The 25146-nt window shown below is 44.6% G+C and overlaps 1 protein-coding gene across 5 annotated transcripts in view; it reads right to left on the bottom strand.

Annotated features, from left to right (window-relative positions):
- Window positions 1-25146, bottom strand: part of FOXRED2 (FAD dependent oxidoreductase domain containing 2) — a 548573-nt gene that overhangs the window by 171757 nt on the left and 351670 nt on the right. For all 5 annotated transcript variants that reach the window (XM_077277999.1, XM_077278000.1, XM_077277998.1 and 2 more), the window contains exon 8: window positions 17628-17798. In XM_077277999.1, coding sequence (XP_077134114.1) covers window positions 17628-17798 — 171 coding nt within the window. The remainder of the gene's footprint in view (window positions 1-17627; window positions 17799-25146) is intronic.

Genomic DNA, 25146 nt, shown 5'->3' on the forward strand with positions numbered 1-25146 from the left:
AAACGTAGTATGAAAATGGTTTAGCAAAATTGAGGTCCGCTTACTAGATAGCAGGAAGACAGAAAGGGCACTTTCATGGTCAGCTGAAAACCCTATCAAAATACCATCCTGAAATTACTTTAAGACTCTAGTATTAACTCATAACATCAGAGTGGCAATTTCAGATCACAAGAGCTTTCCAGACACAGAAACGAAACTACAGCAGTGAACTGGAACAAAATGCAAAAACAAACGAGGACAAAAGTCCAACTTAGCTGGAAGTTGTCTAGCAGCAGGAACATGCACAGAAAGGCTTCTGATTACAATGTTGACCGGCATGGAAGTGACAGAGGAGGAAGGTTAAATAGCGACTCCCACATCCTGATGAGAACAGGTGAACAGAGGGGATGATGCACACAAGTTCAATTCCACCAGTGGCCACCGGGGGAGCCCAAAATCCAATTTCACAACAGACTCCTAATCGGCACTTGAATATAGTCCACAAAGTGTTTTTATTCTGCTATTTATGTAATTGTTAATATGTAAGGTCTATGGAGTTTGGTTATTTATTAATAGTTGTCACTTTGTTAGTCATATTTAATATTTTTGTGGTTCTCCACTTTTAGAGTGGGGCCTTATATATAATTATATTTATGATTGCGGTCACTATGCCTTGCACTTTATGGCCACTAAACCGCATACGATGCCATTAGTTCACTGTCACTTTCGTTTATTCTCTTCCTATACTTCATGCCCTCACAAACATGGCCGCGCTCATTGGGCTTCTTAGTAATGGCCGCTGGTGTGTGCGCATGCGTGCTGGACGCTCCCCTTACCGGTTCCTTCTGATGACCGCCTATTGATGCCGGGCGCACAGTACATGACGTCACATGGCGGTTTTCCGCCCTATGTGCGCCCTGCAGTGACGGCCCTCAGTTGTTGCCGGTGCGGTGCGCCAGTGCGCATGCGCCGTTTACCGACCACACTTCCGGTGTGGGGTGAATATAAACACGTGAGACAGAGGAATGGGTGAACCCTGTTGATAAAGCTACACCGCGAAACGCGCGTCCGGGGCCGCCGGGTGAGGTGCATACTACTCCCCTTGGAACTGACTATGGGTAAGCGTGCAATTACTATGTGGTAATGGTGGGCTGTGGACTTTGTGTTCTATGTGGGCACGGTTTATTGTGCATTATGCACTGCCTGTTATAACGTCCTGGCTGATGCCATTCTTTTATTTCTGGCGCTATCATTATTACCCATGTCTGGGATGGATATTGTAGTGTGCATCTAACCTGGCTACCATTAGGTCTCCCCTTCTTGGCACCTCTGTATAATTTACATCTGGTTATGATATGTATACATTATTACTTTGTATTTGTTATTGTGCATTGTATCTAATAAAAGTTTGTTTTTAGCTTTTAATATGATGGTCTGGATTTTTATACTCCTTGCTTTTTGGTTTATATGTTGCAAGTATGTAGTATGTTGCATGTATGTAGAATGTTGTATGTATGTAGTATGTTGCATGTTGTATGTATGTAGTATGTTGCATGTTGTATGTAGCATGTTGCATGTATGTAGCATGTTGCATGTATGTAGCATGTTGTATGTATGCAGTATGTTGTATGTACAGTACACACCAAAAGTTTGGACACACCTCATTCAAAGATTTTTCTGTATTTTCATGACTATGAAAATTGTACATTCACACTGAAGGCATCCAAACTATGAATTAACACATGTGGAATTATATACTTAACAAAAAAGTGTGACAACTGAAAATATGTCTTATATTCTAGGTTCTTCAAAGTATCTACCTTTTGCTTTGATTACTGCTTTGCACACTCTTGGCATTCTCTTGATGAGCTTCAAGAGGTAGTCACCGAGAATGGTTTTCACTTCACAGGTGTGCCCTGTCAGGTTTAATAAGTGTGATTTCTTGCCTTATAAATGGGGTTGGGACCATCAGTTGTGTTGTGCAGAAGTCTGGTGGCTACACAGCTGATAGTCATACTGAATAGACTTTTAGAATTTGTATTTAGCAGCTAAGTAAAGAAAAACAAGTGGCCATCATTACTTTAAGAAATGAAGGTCAGTCAGTCCGAAAAATTGGGAAAACTTTGAAAGTGTCCCCAAGTGCAGTGGCAAAAACCATCAAGTGCTACAAAGAAACTGGCTAACATGAGGAAAGCCCCAGGAAAGGAAGACCAAGAGTCACCTCTGCTTCTGAGGATACACGGGTATTACATACCTGGTAATGAGTTTTTTCATGAGACATGACGGCACCACGAGAAAGGGGATCCGCCCATAAAGGACAGGAAACCTTCAAGATAAAAGGGGTGGCTCCTCTCTCCACATCAGTTGTTTACAGAGTACGAGAGGAACTCCGCTGGTTAGTGTACACATAAATAATACATCCTATACGGTTCTATTCACCGATACCCCAGGGAGTGTATAATACAAATAATGCTAATAATGCACCCAACTAATGATGTGATCAAAAGGGTGGGAATATAAGGGTGCCGTCATGTCTCATGAAATAACACATAACCAGGTATGCAATACCCGTGTTTTTCCATCATACATGACGGCACCACGAGAGAGTTACAGAGATTTGTATTCTCTTTAGGGAGGGATCACTGCTTGTAACACTCTTCTCCCAAATGTGAGATCAGAGGTAGCAGATAGGTCTAGCCTATAATGTTTAAAAAATGTAGACGGAGAGGACCAAGTGGCCGCCTTACAGATTTGGTCGATGGTAGCATCTGCTCTCTCCGCCCACGATGTCGCCATGGCCCTCGTGGAATGGGCTTTCAGACCCTGTGGAACAACCCTGCCTGCACTACTATACGCTAGAATAATGGCCTCTCTCACCCATCTAGCTATAGTCTGTTTTGAGGCTTTAAGGCCCTTCCTTGACCCCTGGAACGAAACAAATAAAGCCCTCTGCTTCCTCCAGGATTTTGTCACCTCTAGATACTGTAGGATACATCTCCTAACGTCTAGGCAATGGAGTCTCTCCTCTTTCTTGTTACTAGGATTGGGACAGAAAGAGGGTAGGGTTATATCCTGAGCTCTATGGAATCTCGATACCACTTTGGGGAGATATGCCGGATCTAATTTTAATACGACCCTATCGTCCATGATCTGTGTGTAAGGGGGGTCAGCTGACAACGCGTGTAAATCCCCCACCCTACGGGCCGATGTAAGTGCCACTAACAAAGCTGTTTTTAATGTTAGTATTTTATCAGAAGTTGTATTTAACGGCTCAAAGGGGCTTTCCGTCAGGGCTGTTAACACCAAATTCAGATCCCATGGTGGAGGAGTAGGAGATGGAACAGAGTCAGCTCTACTACAGGCTCGGATAAACCTCACCACCCACCTATTACTTGCCAGGTCACAGTTGAATAGGGCTGCTAAGGCTGAAATGTGTACTTTGAGGGTACTAACAGCTAACCCCAGATCTAAACCCTTTTGCAGGAACTCCAGTATTGCGACTATCGGGACCTCCCCTTCCCGTATTGGCCCTGAGCTGGACAGGAATTTCTTCCATATTCTCCCATAGACCTTGGTCGTTACTGGTTTTCTGCCACTGAGCAAGGTGGATATTAACCCAGCTGAGAACCCTTCTTTCTCTAGTAACGACCGCTCAAATGCCAGGCTGTCAAATGAAGCCCGGAGTTCTGCGGGTGGTTGAAGGGACCCTGCGTTAGAAGGTCCTGGTCTTCCGGGAGAACCCACGGGTCCGTCACTGACATCACTCTCAGCCAGTAAAACCATGGCCTTTTCGGCCAGAAGGGCGCTATCACAATCACTCTGGCCTTGTCTTCCCTGATCTTCCTCAGAACTGCTGGGATTAGACATATCGGTGGGAAGGCATACAGGAGTCCTGACGTCCATTCTATGCTGAAGGCATCTACTGCCAACGGCCTGTCTGCTGGGTTCAGGGAGCAGAACTTTTGGACTTTCTTGTTGACTTTTGAGGCAAAGAGGTCTACCTTGGGTTTTCCCCACATGTGCACTATCCGTTGAAAAACTGACTTTTTTAGGGACCATTCTCCTTGCCTCAAGTGGTTCCTGCTTAAAAAGTCTGCCTTTATGTTGTCCACACCTCGGATATGCAGGGCCCATAATGACAGGAAGTGCCTTTCGGCTAGAGACATGAGTCTTGTGGTTACGTGCATCAGAGCCCGGGAGCGGGTGCCTCCCTGGTGGTTCACGTATGCGACCGCTGTTCGGTTGTCCGATAGGACTCTCCATTATACACACCACCACGCAGCAAGAGCAGTCACCTTCAACCTGGCCTGGTTTAGTGACACAGGGCAGCATTTCTGGCTCGTTTAAATAGATTCCTCTCTTTTTTTTTCTAATGGATCACCTGGTTGATCCTGCCTTTACTGGTCGCTTCAGTGATCAGGTGTATTTCCGCACCTGTCACGAATGATTACCTGGCTGATCATGCCTGCACCGCTTTCGGTGCTTCTATAAGCAATCAGACACCTGGTTGATCCTGCCCTCGCAAGCGCAATGCCTGCGCTGTATATCAGAGCGCGCACCCGGCAACCACTTCCGGTGTGCGCTATTAGAGCCACCATCTACCTGGCTGATCCTGCCATTTTTTTTTTCCGCCGCCCTGCGCGATGCTTGCGCAGTAAAGTGATGTCAGAGCGCGCACCCGGCAACCACCTCCAGTGCGCGCTCCATTCACCTGGTTGATCCTACCAAGTGCTGCCTCCTTCACTTCCAGGCACGCACCCGGCCTTTACTTCTGGTGCGCGACGAAGATTCTGGTCCCCCTGCCCCTCTGCGCAGCTCTAACGTTCCGGGTGCCGCCCCGGGCACACATACCTCCATCCCTGGCGCCAGCCGGCTTCCGGGCCATACCTGATTCGGGGAGACAGCGCAGCACATACTTCCAGTCTGAGTGCCAGCATCTCCATGCACCGAACACCGCTCCTTCAGGTACCGACAGGGAGGAGGGGGAAGGGGGGAGACCTGCATTTAAGGCTCAACAGGGAGGACCCCAATACCTCCAAGGAGCTTACCTGGCCCGGGCACCGATGTGCCTCACGGGCTGCATGGCCACCAGTAGTCAACAGGGGGGGGCACCATAAAGTGACCCCCGTGGACCTGCAGGATTTTTTAACTCAACGGGGGGGGAGCGTATCTGCGGCCCCCGTGGAGAATCTTCACCCGGGCGTTCGCCTCGCGGGCTGTGGCCATGCTTCGCTCAGGGGGGGCATGGTATAATTGACCCCCGAGGCGACTACGGGCACCTGGTGACGGGTGCAGCAGACAGCGCCTGCCCAAATCCACCCGACCCAGGCCCCGGCATCCTCTTCAATCTTCATCAGACGTTCTTCCATCTTCAGGGTTCCCCGTCAAGGGACAGGAAACCAACTGATGTGGAGAGAGGAGCCGCCCCTTTTATCTTGAAGGTTTCCTGTCCTTGATGGGCGGATCCCCTCTCTCGTGGTGCCGTCATGTATGATGGAAAAAAGTTGATCCGAGTCACCAGCCTCAGAAATCGCAGGTTAACAGCAGCTCAGATTAGAGAACAGGTTAATGCCACACAGAGTTCTAGCAGCAGACACATCTCTACAACAACTGTTAAGAGGAGACTTTGTGCAGCAGGCCTTTATGGTAAAATAGCTGCTAGGAAACCACTGCTAAGGACAGGCAACAAGCAGAAGAGACTTGTTTGGGCTAAAGAACACAAAGAATGGACATTAGACCAGTGGAAATCTGTGCTTTGGTCTGATGAGTCCATATTTGAGATCGGTGGTTCCAATGACCATGTCTTTGTGCGACGCAGAAAAGGTTAAAGGATGGACTCTACATGCCTGGTTCCCACCGTGAAGCATAGAGGAGGAGGTGTGATGATGTACGGGTGCTTTTCTGGTGACACTGTTGAGTTTTTATTCAAAATTGAAGGCATACTGAACCAGCATGGCTACCACAGCATCTTGCAGTGGCATTCTATTCCATCCAAATTGCATTTAGTTGGACCATCATTTATTTTTCAACAGGACAATGACCTCAAACACACCTCCAGGCTGTGTAAAGGCTATTTAACCAAGAAGGATAGTGATGGGGTGCTACACCAGATGACTTGGCCTCACAGTCACCAGACCTGAACCCAATTGAGATGGTTTGGGTTGAGCTGGACCGCAGAGTGAAGGCAAAAGGGCCAACAAGTGCTAATAAGCATCTCTGGGAACTCCTTCAAGATTGTTGGAAGACCATTCCCGGTGACTACCTCTTGAAGCTCATCAAGAGAATGCCAAGAGTGTGCAAAGCAGTCATTAAAGCAAAAGGTGGCTACTTTGAATTACCTAGAATATAAGACATACCGTATTTTTCCAACCATAAGACGCACTTTTTTCCTCCAAATTTGGGAGGAAAGTGTGGGTGCGTCTTATGGTACGGATGTAGCATGTGGGGAGGGGGGCAGCAGTGAGTGGGATCGCACTGTTATCCCACTTCCGAATGTCCCCGCTGCCTGGAATCAGCGCTGGGAAAACCATGTGGTCCCGATGATTAAGTGCAGTGAATATTCATTAGCGGCTCCCCGCCCACCGTTCAGCTGAGCGGTGAGCCGGGAGCAGCAAATGAATACTGCACTTAAGCAGGGACACGCATGGCTTCCTCAGCGCTGATTGCTGCAGCAGCTAGGGAGATTTGTGTGTCCTGGGGAGGAGGCAGCAGCAGCAGGGGCCAGAGCAGAGAGATCACTGTATACCTGCCTGCAATGCCTGGATGCCGAGTGCTGTGCACAAACAGGACCTGTGTGATGTCAGGAGTGGGCGGGCTGGAGCATCACATCGCAGCTCAGAGCCCTCCCTCTTCTTGACATCATCACAGGTCCTTCAGGCTCTCCACTAGAATCTGCAGGCTTCCTCAAAACCTGTGCTGTGGAGAGGCAACAAGAGGGAGGGCTCGGTGTGCAGTCATGGGATGCTTTTACCTCACCACAGTGGCTGGCAGGCTGCCACAATTAAGAGGTTAGTCTTTACAATACACAATAAAGCACTCTGCCACTCCTGTGGTGAACTATAACTCCCAGCATGTCATAGGATATGCAGGACATGCTGGGAGTTATAGTTCTCCCATGGGATTTTAAAGCAGCACTCCAGTGCTATTTTGCAGTGCTGGAGTGGTGCTTTCAATATCAGCCCTGTGCCCCCATTCTTATACTCACCCTCCAGCATCTTCATATAGTACTGTACAGACACCACACTGGTCCTGCAGCTTCCAACATAATAACATACTATTATATGTACTAACACCACATATAATAGTATGTTATTTATGTTATTAAATATTTTACCACATTTTTTTGCTTCAAATATTTTTTTTCCCTATTTTCCACCTCTAAAACCTGGGTGCGCCTTATAGTCCGGTGCGTCTTATAGTCCGAAAAATACGGTAATTTCAGTTGTTTCACACTTTTTTGTTAAGAATATAATTCCACATGTGTTAATTCATAGTTTTGATGCTTTCAGTGTGAATTTACAATTTTCATAGTCATGAAAATACAGAAAAATCTTTGAATGAGAAGGTGTGTCCAAACTTTTGGTCTGTACTGTATGTAGTATGTATGTAGTATGTTGTATGTATGTACTATGTTGTATGTACGTAGTATGCATGTTGTATGTATGTATGTTGTATGTGATATGTTGCATGTATGTTGTATGTTTGTGTTTTTTTTTATACATTCAACACATTAGCCGGATGATGGGACTACTACTGTCCCATCAATGGCTAATGTGTCACTCACTGTCACTGTAGCAGGCATAGCCCGATGGGTCTTGTTGTCCCATCGGACAATGTCTGCACACAGAGACACACACACCAATGACCCCACCGCACAGCCCCGCAGACCCCCCTGCCCCTTCCGTTCATCCCAGCACCGTCAGGAGATTCCAGTGTTGGCCGCAGACCCACCGCGCAGACCCCGACCCCGCCACACGTAGATCCCGGCACCGGCCGCACATTCCAGCACCGCCAGCAGAGCAGACCGCCCCGCCCCCAGCACAGCCCCGCAGTCTGGCCCCAGCACCGCCCACAGCCCAGTCACTCTTGATGAGTGACCGCTTTCTGTTGAGGCTGGGTCACGCCTGCTGCTTACGTCACGTCAATTTCCAGAGTCTGGAAATTGACGTGACGTCGGCGGAAATTAGCGGCGGCTACAGCCTGGGGGTCACGTGACCCAGACTCAGCTGCCGGCATAGCGCCGCTCAAAGGCGAAAAAGGCAACATAAGGTATTTGCAAAATTACATTGTGGGAGTTATTGAAAGTAGTGGACAACCCTTTCAGCGGGGACATGTACAGACAATAAATTCAAGTTAAGACAATTTAAACAGTGACATTAGGGGTGAGGTCCCCGCTAGCAAGCCTACAATCTACAAGGAAATGGGGGGACACAATAGGTGAAAAGTGCTTGTTATTTCAGGTCTGGCAATTATAATAAATAGGGATTTTCATATAAAGCTGCATGATCTGGTCATCGGTCCGTGTGTTTAAGTGCAATAGTCAAGTATCAAGTGCAGTTATGTGCACGGAGGGTGTGGAGACAGATGAAAAGTAGGGTGCAGATTCAGAATAATATTTGGAAGGAGGGAACAGGGCAAAGTTAGTTTATTGAGTAGTTTATGTGGTAGGCTTGTTTGAAGAGATGGGTTTTTAAAGCGCGCTTGAATAGGTCAGGGCTAGGTATCAGTTTGATCGTCTGGGGAAGTCCATTCCAGAGAGCTGGCGCAGCACAAGAAAAGTCTTGGAGACGGAGGTGTGTGATTACAGGGGATGTTAATCTTAGGTCATTTGTAGAACGGATGGCACTTGTGGGGCGATAGACAGAGATGAGAGAGGAGATCTTAGGCGGTGCAGAACTGTGGAGAGCTTTGTGGGTGAGAGATGAGTTTATACTGGACCCTGTAGTGAATGGGTAGCCAGTGTAATTGACTGGCACAAGATGGAGGCATCGGTGAAGCGGCTGGACAGAAATATGACCCTGGCTGCCACATTCAAGATGGATTGGAGAGGATAAAGTTTGGTAAGAGGGAGACCGATCAGAAGAGAGTTTCAGTAGTCCAGACGAGAATGAATAAGAGTGATAGTAAGAGTCTTAGGCTACTTTCACACATCAGGTTTTTTGCATCATGCACAATCCGGCGAATGTTGGAAAAACCGGATCCGGCGCAGATTGTGAAAAACTGATGCGATGGATCCGTTTTTTCGACGGATCCGGCTAGCATATCTAGATTATTGGATAAAAAAAATTTGGCGCATGCTCAGTTTAACCCCTTCACCCCCAAGGGTGGTTTGCACGTTAATGACCAGGCCAATTTTTACAATTCTGACCACTGTCCCTTTATGAGGTTATAACTCTGGAACGCTTCAACGGATCCTGGTAATTCTGACATTGTTTTCTTATGACATATTGTACTTCATGATAGTGGTAAAATTTCTTTGATATTACCTGCGTTTATTTGTGAAAAAAATGGAAATTTGGCGAAAATTTCGCAATTTTCCAACTTTGAATTTTTATGCAATTAAATCACAGTGATATGTCACACAAAATACTTAATAAGTAACATTTCCCACATGTCTACTTTACATCAGCACCATTTTGGAACCAAAATTTTTTTTTGTTAGGGAGTTATAAGGGTTAAAAGTTCACCAGCAATTTCTCATTTTTACAACACCATTTTTTTTTAGGGACCACATCTCATTTGAAGTCATTTTGAGGGGTCTATATGATAGAAAATAACCAAGTGTGACACCATTCTAAAAACTGCACCCCTCAAGGTGCTCAAAACCACATTCAAAAAGTTTATTAACCCTTCAGGTGTTTCACAGGAATTTTTGGAATGTTTAAATAAAAATGAACATTTAACTTTTTTTCACACAAAATTTACTTCAGCTCCAATTTGTTTTATTTTACCAAGGGTAACAAGAGAAAATGGACCCTGAAAGATGTTGTACAATTTGTCCTGAGTACGCCGATACCCCATATGTGGGGGTAAACCACTGTTTGGGCGCATGACAGAGCTCGGAAGCGAAGGAGCGCCGTTTGACTTTTCACTGCAAAATTGACAGGAATTGAGATGGGACGCCATGTTGCGTTTGGAGAGGCACTGATGTGCCTAAACATTGAAACCCCCCACAAGTGACACCATTTTGGAAAGTAGACCCCCTAAGCAACTTATCTAGATGTGTGGTGAGCACCTTGACCCACCAAGTGCTTCACAGAAGTTTATAATGCAGAACCGTAAAAATAAAAAATCATATTATTTCACAAAAATGATCTTTTCGCCCCCAATTTTTTATTTTCCCAAGGGTAAGAGAAGAAATTGGACCCCAAAAGTTGTTGTACAATTTGTCCTGAGTACGCTGATACCCCATATGTGGGGGTAAACCACTGTTTGGGCGCATGGGAGAGCTCGGAAGGGAAGGAGCGCCGTTTGACTTTTCACTGCAAAATTGACAGGAATTGAGATGGGACGCCATGTTGCGTTTGGAGAGGCACTGATGTGCCTAAACATTGAAACCCCCCACAAGTGACACCATTTTGGAAAGTAGACCCCCTAAGGAACTCATCTAGAGGTGTGACCCACCAAGTGCTTCACAGAAGTTTATAATGCAGAGCCGTGAAAAATAAAACAAAAATTTTTTCCCACAAAAATTATTTTTTAGCCCCCAGTTTTGTATTTTTCCAAGGGTAACAGGAGAAATTAGACCCTATATATTGTTGTCCAATTTGTTCTGAGTACGCTGATACCTGATATGTGGGGGGGAACCACCGTTTGAGCGCATGGCAGAGCTCGGAAGGGAAGGAGCATCATTTGCAATGCAGACTTAGATGGATTGGTCTGCAGGCGTCACATTGCGTTTGCAGAGCCCCTAATGTACCTAAACAGTAGAAACCCCCACAAGTGACCCAATATTGGAAACTAGACCCCCCAAGGAACTTATCTAGTTGTGTTGTGAGAACTTTGAACCCCCAAGTGTTTCACTACAGTTTATAACGCAGAGCCGTGAAAATTAAAAAAAAAAAATTTCCCCCCAAAATTATTTTTTAGCCCCCAGTTTTGTATTTTCCCAAGGGTAACAGGAGAAATTGGACCACAAAAGTTGTTGTGCTCGGAAGGGAAGGAGCGCCATTTGGAATGCAGACTTAGATGGAATGGTCTGCAGGCGTCACATTGTGTTTGCAGAGCCCCTAATGTACCTAAACAGTAGAAACCCCCCACAAGTGACACCATTTTGGAAAGTAAACCCCCTAATGAACTCACTACACTTTATAACGCAGAGCCATGCAAATAAAAAATATTTTTTTTTTCCACAAAAATTATTTTTTAGCCCCTAGATTTGTATTTTCCCAAGGGTAACAGGAGAAATTGGACGCCAAAAGTTGTTCTCCAATGTGATCCGAGTATGCTGATACCCCATATGTTGGGGTAAACCCCTGATTGGGCGCACGGGAGAGCTTGGAAGGAGCACTGTTTTACTTTTTCAACGCAGAATTTTCTGGAATTGAGATCGGACGCCATGTCGCGTTTGGAGAGCCCCTGATGTGCCTAAACAGTGGAAACCCCCCAATTATAATTGAAACCCTAATCCCAACGGTAACCCTAACCACACCTCTAACCCAGACACACCCCTAACCCTAATCCCAACCCTATTCCCAACCATAAATGTAATCCAAACCCTAACCCTAACTTTAGCCCCAACCCTAACCCTAACTTTAGCCCCAACCCTAAATGTAGCCTTAACCCTAGCCCCAACCCTAGCCCCAACCCTAGCCCCAACCCTAGCCCTAACCCTAGCCCTAACCCTAACCCTAATGGGAAAATGGAAATAAATACATTTTTTAATTTTTTTTAATTTTTCCCTAACTAAGCGGGTGATGAAGGGGGGGTGTGATTTACTTTTATAGCAGGTTTTTTAGCGGATTTTTATGATTGGCAGCCGTCACACACTGAAAGACGCTTTTTATTGCAAAAAATATTTTTTGCGTTACCACATTTTGAGAGCTATAATTTTTCCATATTTGAGTCCACAGAGTCATGTGAGGTCTTGTTTTTTGTGGGACGAGTTGACGTTTTTATTGGTAACATGTTCGGGCACGGGAGATTTTTTGATCGCTTTTTATTCCGATTTTTGTGAGGCAGAATGACCAAAAACCAGCTATTCATTTATTTCTTTTGGAGGAGGCGTTTATACCGTTCTGCATTTGGTAAAATTGATAAGGCAGTTTTATTCTTCGGGTCAGTACGATTACAGCGATATCTCATTTATATCATTTTTTTATCTTTTGGCGCTGTTATACGATAAAAACTATTTTATAGAAAAAATAATTATTTTGGCATCGCCTTATTCTGAGGACTATAACTTTTTTATTTTTTGCTGATGATGGTGTATAGTGGCTCGTTTTTTGCGGGACAAGATGATGTTTTCAGCGGTACCATGGTTATTTATATCCGTCTTTTTGATCGCGTGTTATTCCACTTTTTGTTTGGCGGTATGAGAATAAAGCGTTGTTTTTTGCCTCGTTTTTTTTTTTTTCTACGGTGTTCACTGAAGGGGTTAACTAGTGATATAGTTTTATAGGTGGGGTCGTTACGGACGCGGCGATACTAAATATGTGTACTTTTATTGTTTGATTTTTTTTTATTTAGATAAAGAAATGTATTTATGGGAATATTTTTTTTTTATTTATTTAGGAATTATTATTATTATTTTTTTTTTTTTTTAACTCATGTGGAAATTTTTTTTTAAACTTTTTTACTTTGTCCCAGGGGGGGACATCACAGATCGGTGATTTGACAGTTTGAACAGCACTCTGTCAGATCACCGATCTGACTTAGAGCAAAGCAGGCTTACCAGCGCCTGCTCTGAGCAGGCACTCGGTAAGCCACCTCCCTCCCTGCAGGACCCGGATGCCGCGGCCATCTTGGATCCGGGACCTGCAGCGAGGAAGGAGGTAGGAGACCCTCGGAGCAACGCGATCACATCGCGTTGCTCCGGGGGTCTCAGGGAAGCCCGCAGGGAGCCCCCTCCCTGCGCGATGCTTCCCTGTACCGCCGGCACACCGCGATCATGTTTGATCGCGGTGTGCCGGGGGTTAATGTGCCGGGGGCGGTCCGTGACCGCTCCTGGCACATAGTGCCGGATGTCAGCTGCGATAGGCAGCTGACACCTGGCCGCGATCGGCCGCGCTCCCCCCGTGAGTGCGGCCGATCGCGCTGGACGTACTATTCCGTCCTTGGAAAATAGGGCCCACCCCACATGGACGGAATAGTACGTCCAATGGCAGAAAGGGGTTAAAAAAACGGAATCCGGAGCCGGAATCTGTCATTTTCCGGATCCGGAGCTTCTGTCTTCTTTTGCCGGAGACAAAAAACATTGCTATGGACGTTTTTTCCAGAAACCGGAAACGGCAGATTTTCCAGATTCGGCAAAAAATGGACAAAACACAATGTCATCCGACGCAATCCGGCACAAATACAAGTCTATGGGAAAAACAACGGATCCGGTGGCAACATTCGCCGGATCCGGTTTTTTGAAATTTAGCCGGATTGAGTCTGACAGCGAAAACCTGATGTGTGAAAGTAGCCTTAGCAGTTTCAAAGGTGAGAAAAGGTTGGATTCTGGAGATGTTTTTAAGATGCAGGTGACAAGACTGAGTGAGTGATCAGATATAGAGAGTAAAGGAAAGTTTGGTGTCAAATATGACCCCAAGACAGCAGGCATGCTGCTTGGGAGGTATGGTTGAACCCTCCAGGGTAATTTCGATGTTGGGTAGAGTGAGGTTAGTAGAAGGGAGAAACACAAGAAGTTCTGTTTTGGAGAGATTTAGTTTCAGATAGAGGGAGGATATGATGTTATAGACAGCAGACAGACAATCCTTGGTATTTTGAATTAGGGTAGGGGTGATGTCAGGGGAAGAAGTGTATAATTGGGTGTCGTCAGCATAGAGATGATACTGGAACCCAAATATGCTGATTGTTTGTCCAATAGGGGCAGTGTATAGAGAGAAGAGGAGGGGGCCTAGGACTGAGCCCTGCGGAATCCCGATAGTAAGGGGATGAGGAGAGGAAGAGGAGCCGGCAAAAGATACAGTGAAGGAGAGGTCAGAGAGGTAGGAGGAGAACCAGGAGAGGGCTTTGTCCTTGAGGCCTATAGAGTGGAGCATAGTGAGGAGGAGCTGGTGATCCACAGTGTCAAATGCGGCAGAGAGATCCAGGAGACTCAGCAGGGAGCAATGACATTTGGATTTAGCTGTTATTAGATCATTAGAGACTTTAGTGAGGGCAGTTTCAGTGGAGTGTAAAGAGCGGAAACCAGATTGTAAGCGGGTCGAGAAAAGAGTTATCCGAGAGATAGCAGATTTGACGGGAGTGGACCAAGCGTTCCAGGAGGTTAGAGATGAAGGAAAGGTTAGAGACAGGTCTGTAGTTAGCAGTGCAGTTCTGGTCCAGGGATGGCTTTTTAAGTAAAGGGGTTATGATTGCATGTTTAAATGAGGAGAGAAAGATACCTGAAGAAAGAGAGAGTTTAAATATTTTAGTAAGGTGAGTGGTGACCACTGGTGAGAGAGACTGCAGGAGATGTGAAGGAATGGGGTCACTGTTGTAGGTTCTAGGCCGAGCAGAAGCGAGGAGCTTGGAAACTTCTTCTGAAACAGTCTCAAAGATGTCTAGTGAGCTTGAGGTGCGGCAGGGAAGGGATCCAGGCACTGAGGAGATTGGGCTGAGATATCCTGATGGATGTGGTTGATTTTTTCTAGGAAATAAGTGGCCAGATCCTCACCGCTGAGGTTGGTGATGGGGGGCTGTACTTTAGGAGTTTAAGGTTTCAAAAAGTCCTTTTGGGTTGCTGGATAGTGAGGTGATGAGGGTGGTGAAGTGGGATTGTTTGGCAAGATCTATCAAGACACGGCCATCCTTCTAAACTTTCATCTCAAACAAGGAGAAGACTGATCAGAGATGCAGCCAAGAGGCCCATGATCACTCTGGGTGAACTGCAGAGATCTACAGCTGAGGTGGGACAGTCTGTCCATAGGACAACAATCAGTCCTACACTGCACAAATCTGGCCTTTATGGAAGAGTGGCAAGAAGAAAGCCATTTCTCAAAGATATCCATAAAAAGTGTTGTTTAAAGTTTGCAACAAGCCACCTGGGAGACACACCAAACATGTGGAAGAAGGTGCTCTGGTCAGATGAATCCAAAATCAAACTTTTTGGCAACAATGCCAAATTATATGTTTGGCGTAAAGGCAACACAGCTCATCACCCTGAACACATCATCCCCACTGTCAAACATGGTGGTGACAGCATCATGGTTTTGGCCTGCTTTTCTTCAGCAGGGACAGGGAAGATGGTTAAAATTGATGGGAAGATGGATGGAGCAAAATACAGGACCAGTCTTGAAGAAAACCTGTTGGAGTCTGCAAAAGACCTGAGACTGGGATGGAGATTTGTCTTCCAACAAGACAATGATCCCAAACATAAAGCAAAATCTACAATGGAATGATTCACAAATAAACGTATGCAGGTGTTAGATTGGCCAAGTCATAGTCCATACCTCAATCCAATTGAGAATCTGTGGAAAGAGCTGAAAACTTCTGTTCACAAACGATCTCCATCCAATCTCACTGAGCTCGAGCTGTTTGCCAAGGAAGAATGGGCAAGAATTTCAGTCTCTCAATGTACAAAACTGATAGAAACATACCCAGTGAGGTTTGGGATCAATGTCTTGTTGGAAGACAAATCTCCGTCCTAGTCTCAGGTCTTTTCCAGACTCCAACAGGTTTTCTTCAAGAATGGTCCTGTATTTGGCTCCATCTATCTTCCCATCAATTTTAACCATCTTCCCTGTCCCTGCTGAAGAAAAGCAGGCCCAAACCATGATGCTGCCACCACCATGTTTGACAGTGGGGATGGTGTGTTTGGGTTGATGAGCTGTGTTGCCTTTATGCCAAACATATCGTTTGGCATTGTTGCCAAAAACTTCGATTTTGGATTCATCTGACCAGAGCACCTTCTTCCACATGTTTGGTGTGTCTCCCAGGTGGCTTGTTGCAAGCTTTAAATTACACTTTTTATGGATAACTTTGAAAAATGGCTTTCTTCTTGCCACTCTTCCATAAAGGCCAGATTTGTGCAGTGTACGACTAATTGTTGTCCTATGGACAGACTGTCCCACCTCAGCTGTAGTTCATCCAGAGTGATCAGGGGCCTCTTGGCTGCATCTCTGATCAGTCTTCTCCTTGTTTGAGATGAAAGTTTAGAGGGACGGCTGGGTCTTGGAAGATTTGCAGTGGTATGATACTCCTTCCATTTCAATATGATCGCTTCACTGTGCTCCTTGGGATGTTTAAAGTTTTGGAAATCATTTTGTATCCTAATCCGGCTTTAAACTTCTTCACAACAGTATCACAGACCTGCCTGTTGTGTTCCTTGGTCTTCATGATGCTCTCTGTGCTTCAAACAGAACCCTGAGACTATCACAGAGCAGGTGCATTTATACGGAGACTTGATTACACACAGGTGGATTATACAGTATTTATCATCGTTAGGTATTTAGGACAACATTGGATCATTCAGAGATCCACAATGAACTTCTGGAGTGAGTTTGCAGCACTGAAAGTAAAGGGGCCGAATAATATTGCACGTCCCACTTTTCAGCTTTTGAATTTCCACCAAAATGTATAATAACCAATACATTTCGTTCAACTTCAAAATTGTGTTTCACTTGTTGTTGATTCTTCACCAAAAATTTACATTTGGTATCTTTATGTTTGAAGCATGATATGTGGGAAAAGGTTGCAAAGTTCCAGGGAGCCGAATACTTTCACAAGGCACTGTATTCTAGTTACAACTAAGATTAAAGAAATTTTTCATTCATTCTTTTAGGGATCACTCTGGTGTAAATCAGTTCATTGATAAAACACATCTGTACATTTACTAGTTACAGAGAACATGTCACCATGAAAATGCCATCCAATCTGGAGACATAATTTTATAGAGCAATGGGAGTAGAAGATTGATATAAATTGATACACAGTTTTGTGAGAAAAGATTCAGTATAACTTGTGTTTTAATTATTCAATCCTCTGCTCTTTCTGTGATTGTTGGACCTGTCGGTTGTCCAATCAGTGACTGACAGTTTCTTGTATTCATGTACATACAGAGGTCGCTGTCAATCACTGAAAGAGCAGAGGTGTAAATGATTAAAACACAAGTTATACTGAATCTTTACTCACAAAACTATGCATCATTCTGCTCAGCTCCTCCTGCTGTATAACGTGATGTCTGCAGATTGGACTGAATTATTCTGGTGACAGATTCTCTTTAAGCTTTTGATTGAATATTGTCTGGAAATATTAAGAAATAAGATGTTTTAGTCACAATTAGCCACCATTTTTATAAAAAAAGGACCATATCATGTCATAATAATAAAAAAACAACTTTATGTATAAATATGGATTGGATAAAAAGAGGAAAATTCCACTTTTTTTTTTTTTTTTTTAACACTGTTTACACATGTGTGGTCACTTAGTTTCTCTGTTCCTGCATGCCTAGGACCAAGGAGGTGAGCTAGTTTCTGAACCTTTTTCTCATAAATATGGATTACCTGCATAGAAAGTTCTAAGGTCTTTTTGCAAACAGTTTTCAAGGAAGCGACGTAATGGGAGCATATGAGAGTTAGGGCCAGTCCAGTCAGTAAGAAAATCCTCCACAACATGATGAATATGGTCAGGACGTGGCAGAGGCCAACCCTGTGGACGGAACTCCATTTGTTGTTCTGTAAATAAAAGGAACATTTTAAAAAATGGAAAGACAGGAGGCTTCTTCACATTGCACAAATAAAGACATAAAAGCAGCAAGTAACAGATGTTTCTCCTCTGTATCACTTGTGATATAGTGACCCCTGTTACAGGTATGGAGCGCTGCATGGGCTCCTCAGGATACGCATGGAGGCGTAACCAGGTTTGTGAAACGGTGTCCGGGATGATTGTAAATGGCCGGTATGTGTCGCAGAGGGAGTCAGCGCTGTAATTAATGCCCATATACTGTACTATACCTGTATTTCTTATCTGTGCATCATGAATCATGGTATGTGTTAAAGGGGCCCACTGAGACTCTTTCGCCCGAGGCCAACGAACACCTGGAGCCAGCCCTGGTGGCGACGCACATCAAGATGAATGCCGGCTGCAGCTGTGACACGGCGCTATGCAACAGGCCGTGCGTCGACGTCACAGAGCAGTTAAGTTAAATGGCTGCCAGCCTATCAGAGGACGCACGCTGACTCCTGCAACCTTTGATAGGCTGTGGCCTTTCAATGTTACTGCTGTGTGACATCAGCGCGTGGCCTGTCACAGAGCAGAATATCCTGTAATAGCTGCAGTTGGCGGCCATTTTAACGACCACACCGGATATGAAGCCACAGAAAGACGCCGGGGAGCGCAGAAAGGTGAGAAAGAATCCCGCCCCCTCTGTGATTGGGCAAGGTGGACATAGGGTAATCCAGCTCTGAGGGTCATATCTACATATCAATAAAATATAACCCTTATTGGAAACCATAAAAATGAATCCTGGACCATCCATATGACACAAAAACAAACCAAAAAACATAAAGTGCGCGTGCTCAACAGCGCTCAATTAAAAATTGGTTTGGTCTCACCAAGTTTCGTTGTCCCATATCGAATCCATCATAAACAGGAGCAGAGATATGTACCTACTTGTATAAATAGCATGGGGGAAGAGGATATCTATTCGTCCCTGTCGTGCCCCTGCGTTGCTCCTGTCCTGACAAGGACAGTCCCCAAATATGTGCTGTTTGGGGTACCCATCACCTCTCAAGAAATGTATATCTTTTTTCCCTACACGTTTCCTCCCCAATAGAGGGGATTCATCTGGGGAATCTCATGATAAGTATTGAAGAGTGGGATCTCTTATAAATAATCGTGTAGTTCAAAGATATCAATGGGGGACCTGCAGTGGCAGATATCACCCTCACTAGGTGTGACCGTTTGCATCATCAACCCTATTGAAAATGTGGCATAAGGTGCATGTTCAAATCAGCCCCTTTAAAGGTAGGCTTCTCCATCACACCTCCCCTTGCGTCTGACCTCATATCCGGTCACTCACCCCTTATCTCCGTTACTGATTTGCTACCCTAGATATCAACGTCACCCCTGCATGTGTCTCCCGCCACCCCATTCGCGGCTCACGGCCCGGGACGTCCAGGGAGCGGAAGTACCGGCATCATCTTTATTATGTCATATCCTCATAGACATGCCTCTCCCGTGTCGTTCCACAGTTTAGAACGCACAAAGGGCCGAAGTCCAGGCACCATCTTTGTTACATTACATCCAGTTTCATGATCTGTGGAGTACACATGTAAGTGCGAGTGTCCCACATTACTATCTCCGCCCGGTCAAATGACCGAACGGCAGGGGGAGGAGGGCTGGTGGATTTTTTGATATATATACACCCATACACCCAGGGAAGGGGGGAAAAGTCCCTTAACTTCTATATTTGCCACTCACATTACGGATCCTAGATCCAAACAAATAACCAATAGGGAGGGAAGTTCCAGAAATTCAGTAAGGAGCATATTCCTCCCATTATAGGTCAGTTCTCCAATTGGTGACCAAATGGGATGCCCCATCTCTTAAAGTTAAGGGAATGGTCCATATGTCCATTCTCATTTCAATGCTTGTCCTGATAGACAAGCATTTCTACCTGTTTAACTGGCAGCCTCAAACAGAAGAAACAGCAAATACTTCAGACGTGGCCCACCTATATCAAGGACATATCCTCTAGTAGGCCCATCCATCATATTTAGGGGTAAAGAATGGAATGGGGGAGGAGGGGGGAGGGGAAAGAAAAGGGGGGGAGGGGTAAAAGGAAGACCTTGAATTAATTCATCATTGTTGCAAAACCAAACAAATATCTTCCACTTCATATCAAGAGGTCCAAAAGATGAAAGGGAGGGAAGTATGTAACAGATCTCTCTGCTACAAAAAACACCCATAATTTAATTGCTCGTTAAGGCCACCAGGGTGGCATGTGTCCAACCTAAAAATCCACCTTGCTTCTCTCTGTAGGCTGATTTTATCAAAAATGCCTCCCCTTTTGGGTACCTTCACTTTATCAATGCCCATGAACCTAACCACTCCCTCATTTCCACCGTGAAACATGTTCACGTGTCTAGCGAGGGGTGTTTCTCTCTGGATTTCGAATATCTCCTAAGTGTTCCCCCACCTTTCTCCTCAGTTCCCTCGTTGTTTTACCAATGTAAGTCAACTTGCACTCACAGGTTATTTGGTATATTACTCCTTTCGTTTTACAGTTAATAAATTCCTTAATTCTGATTGTTTCCCCTGTAGTCTCATTGAAAAATTCCTTTCCTGTCTGCATGAATCTACATGTCACATAACCACTACACTTGAAGCATCCCTCTGGTTTCTTGGGAAGCCACGTTTCTTTCTGAGGGGGGCTAAAATGGCTGTGCACAAGTCGATCTCCCAAGGTTTTGCATCTCCTGTATGTGATCTGTGGCCTCTCACCCACAAATCCCTTTAAGTCCTCGTTTATTCTCAAAATGACCCAATGCTTTCTCAAAATCTGTTTAACTATTCGTGCTCCATTATCAAAAACACATATCAGTCTCACATTTTTCCCCATTGGTAGATCTTTCTCCCGTGGTGTCAGCAGGGTATTTCTGGCCTGTCCCTTCGCATACTGAAATGCCTCCCTCAACACCCAGTCCGGACAGCCCCTGGAAAGAAATCTAGATCTCATGTCATCCGCCTTTACCTTAAAATCTCTCCCATCAGAGCAATTACGTCTTCATCTGAGGTATTGGCCTTTCGGTATCCCCCTTCGTTGGGAGTAAGGGTTGTGACTCTCCCATCTCAAAAGTGAGTTGGTGGCCGATGACTTACGGTAGATGGTAGTATCTAAACCGTCCCCCCCCTTGACTTTGCAATCATTATATCGAGAAATGGGAGTTGTTTCTCTCCGATTTCAAAAGTAAATCTGAGCCCCACCTCATTGTTGTTCAGAGATGCTATGAACTCCTCCAAAATTTCTCTGGGGCCCCTCTATAGTACAAAAACATCATCTATATATCTGACCCACATATCGATCTTTGATGTATATTCAAGGTGGTCCTCCGAAAAGACGATGGTATCCTCTCACCAGCCCAGGAACAGGTTTGTGTAGCTAGGCGCACAGGAATTGCCTATAGCCGTGCCCCTGAGCTGGTGGAAGGTCTGACCATCAAATGTGAAGTAATTATTCCTGAGTACAAAGTCAAGGAGGGTTACCACCAACTCATTATGGGGTATAAATTGTTGGCCTCTTGTTGCAAGAAAATGTTCCACCCCCTGTATTCCGAACTGGTGCGGGATGGATGAATAAAGTGCCTCTACATCGATGGTTACTAGGAGAACCCCTGTTCAATAGAGATCCCCTCCAACTTTCTCAGGAGGTCCATCGTGTCCCTTATATATGATGGGAGAGACGTAACAAATGGCCTCAGGATCTTATCTATGTAGATACCCACATTTTGGCCTACACTTCCGATCCCGAACACGATGGGCCTCCCTTTAAGAGGGTCCAGGCCCTTGTGCACTTTAGGAAGTGCATAAAAAGTGGCCTTTACCGGGTATTGAGGGGGAAGGAACAGGTATTCATCTTCATTAATCATGGTGATCCGTCTTTGCCCTTTCCAATATCCTCTGTAGTCCCTTTATACACTCCGCTGTAGGGTAGTGTGCAACCTTCCTATATGTGTTCTTATCATTCAATATGGAGAGACACATCCTGTCGAATTGTTCATTACTCATCATCACTACATTTCCCCCTTTATCAGAAGGTTTCAAAACAACAGAGGTATCCTTTTCTAAGTTGCATAGGGTCACCATCTGTTCCCTGGTGAGATTGTGTCCATGTCGTACCTGTGTACATTGTTTTATGTGCATTCCATGTCAAGTGAACCAATGATTTTTACCACTATATTTTTAATTCTTTTGAGATTTTGTTATTTGGTAATAGGGTGTCAGAGAATGCAAAATGTGAAGAAGAAAAAAATTCTAGATTTTTTTTAAATTTTTTATTGATTTTCAAAGTTCGGAAAAAGTGCGAATTTTGGTGTTGCCTGCCTTTACATTTCTCCCCATAACTCAGGCTAGAAAAGAGATAGAGAAACAAAATAAACACCATTCTACTCAGAACTGTACAGGCTTTCACCAGATATGTCACAAGAGTATCTTTGATAATATTTTACCTATGCGAACGCAAGCGCAAAACTTTAAAACGCATTTCCGAAAAAAACGTTTAATTTAAAAATTTCAAAAACTGCACATGTGCCTGCTATGCTCCTATTCACATATGTACCAAAATACAAGATGGGATCATGATGGGATCATATTTTAAAAAATAAAACTATTAGTGTCAGTTCAAAAATCTTGATTTCATATCTGCTCAGCTTGTGGTCTAACAGTGTGAGGTCTAGATTTACCAAATAATCCATGATTGCTAGATATTACGGTATTATTTATTATGTTACAGAGTATTAGAAGCAGGAGAGGACAGAGGAGAAGCTTTGTTAGGGCTGAGGATGACCAGGGGTAGATGGTGACTGCAGAGCAGATGACAGGCCGGCAGCTCGGGCCTCCACAGACCGTATTCACACCAAATCTTATCACCCGGGCAACTCCTCAAATGGAGGGAGAAAAATATTCTTAAACATCCAGTTCATGTATTGTACAAACCAGGACTACGGAGAGGAGGAGAGTTTGTTACAGGAAGCAGAACCCATCACAGGGACTCAGCAATACCGGACTGTCATCCCATGGAGTGGAAATAAAGACAGTGACGTCCATGAAGTGGTAGAAGGCGGCACAAGATCGGCAATGGATGACACAACTGGCTATGTGACCTGTGAATATGATCAGCGCTGACGGCTACTGACTCTCCAAAGATTGTGAAAATGAAGAGGTAGAAGTGACTTTTCTGCACCTTCTGGTCCAGCGCCGTCCTATGTGTATCCAAGAAAATCAGACATTGTAAAAGTGAACAAAAAACACATATTAAGTCAGGTGGAGCCGAGCACCATGAAAGGCCGGACATACTCTGACACAGAAGGAAACGGCCATTGCTAGTGAGCGCTTATGGACAAGATGGCATTTCACCCACTAGAAGGGACACATTGATGATAGAAGGCCAGTGTAAAAACCTACTACTAATTGTTTGATTAGTTCATATTTTATAGAAAGAGGATTTAACTACTGGACTATTCTTCTTAAACACTTCAGAAATGACATGTTTAGTGATATAGTAGAAAAAAAATTGTTCCATGTATAAATAGGTGGTAAAAATATTGGTTCTTTTAATCTTGTTTTTAACATACAGTGCCTACAAGTAGTATTCAACCCCCTGCAGATTTAGCAGGTTTAATAAGATGCAAATAAGTTAGAGCCTTCAAACTTCAAACAAGAGCAGGATTTATTAACAGATGCATAAATCTTACAAACCAAAAAGTTTTGTTGCTCAGTTAAATTTTTATAAATTTTAAACATAAAAGTGTGGGTCAATTATTATTCAACCCCTAGGTTTAATATTTTGAGGAATAACCTTTGTTTGCAATTACAGCTAATAATCGTCTTTTATAAGACCTGATCAGGCCGGCACAGGTCTCTGGAGTTATCTTGGCCCACTCCTCCATGCAGATCTTCTCCAAGTTATCTAGGTTCTTTGGGTGTCTCATGTGGACTTTAATCTTGAGCTCCTTCCACAAGTTTTCAATTGGGTTAAGGTCAGGAGACTGACTAGGCCACTGCAACACCTTGATTTTTTGCCTCTTGAACCAGGCCTTGGTTTTCTTGGCTGTGTGCTTTGGGTCGTTGTCTTGTTGGAAGATGAAATGATGACCCATCTTAAGATCCTTGATGGAGGAGCAGAGGTTCTTGGCCAAAATCTCCAGGTAGGCCGTGCTATCCATCTTCCCATGGATGCGGACCAGATGGCCAGGCCCCTTGGCTGAGAAACAGCCCCACAGCATGATGCTGCCACCACCATGCTTGACTGTAGGGATGGTATTCTTGGGGTCGTATGCAGTGCCATCCAGTCTCCAAACGTCACGTGTGTGGTTGGCACCAAAGATCTCGATCTTGGTCTCATCAGACCAGAGAACCTTGAACCAGTCAGTCTCAGAGTCCTCCAAGTGATCATGAGCAAACTGTAGACGAGCCTTGACATGACGCTTTGAAAGTAAAGGTATCTTACGGGCTCATCTGGAACGGAGACCATTGTGGTGGAGTACGTTACTTATGGTATTGACTGAAACCAATGTCCCCACTGCCATTAGATCTTCCCGGAGCTCCTTCTTTGTTGTCCTTGGGTTAGCCTTGACTCTTCGGACAAGCCTGGCCTCGGCACGGGAGGAAACTTTCAAAGGCTGTCCAGGCCATGGAAGGCTAACAGTAGTTCCATAAGCCTTCCACTTCCGGATGATGCTCCCAACAGTGGAGACAGGTAGGCCCAACTCCTTTGAAAGGGTTTTGTACCCCTTGCCAGCCTTGTGACCCTCCACGATCTTGTCTCTGATGGCCTTGGAATGCTCCTTTGTCTTTCCCATGTTGACCATGTATGAGTGCTGTTCACAAGTTTGGGGAGGGTCTTAAATAGTCAGAAAAGGCTTGAAAAAGAGATAATTAATCCAAACATGTGAAGCTCATTGTTCTTTGTGCCTGAACTACTTCTTAATACTTTAGGGGAACCAAACAGAATTCTGGTGGGTTGAGGGGTTGAATAATAAATGACCCTCTGAAAAGACTTTTCACAATTTAAAAAAAAAAATAAACAAAGAAATAACATTCTTTTTTGCTGCAGTGCATTTCACACTTCCAGGCTGATCTACAGTCCAAATGTCACAATGCCAAGTTAATTCCAAATGTGTAAACCTGCTAAATCTGCAGGGGGTTGAATACTACTTGTAGGCACTGTATAATTAGGATCAGACTGTATTTAGAAAACCACACTTGAGGATGTGATCACCTTTTATCTTTTGGCTTGTTCAATGAATTCAGGTTGAAAATGCTGAGCAAGTTGTTATGATGATTAAGGCTACTTTCACACTG

Source organism: Ranitomeya variabilis, chromosome 8 (genome assembly GCF_051348905.1).
Source record: "Ranitomeya variabilis isolate aRanVar5 chromosome 8, aRanVar5.hap1, whole genome shotgun sequence".
NCBI lineage: Eukaryota > Metazoa > Chordata > Amphibia > Anura > Dendrobatidae > Ranitomeya > Ranitomeya variabilis.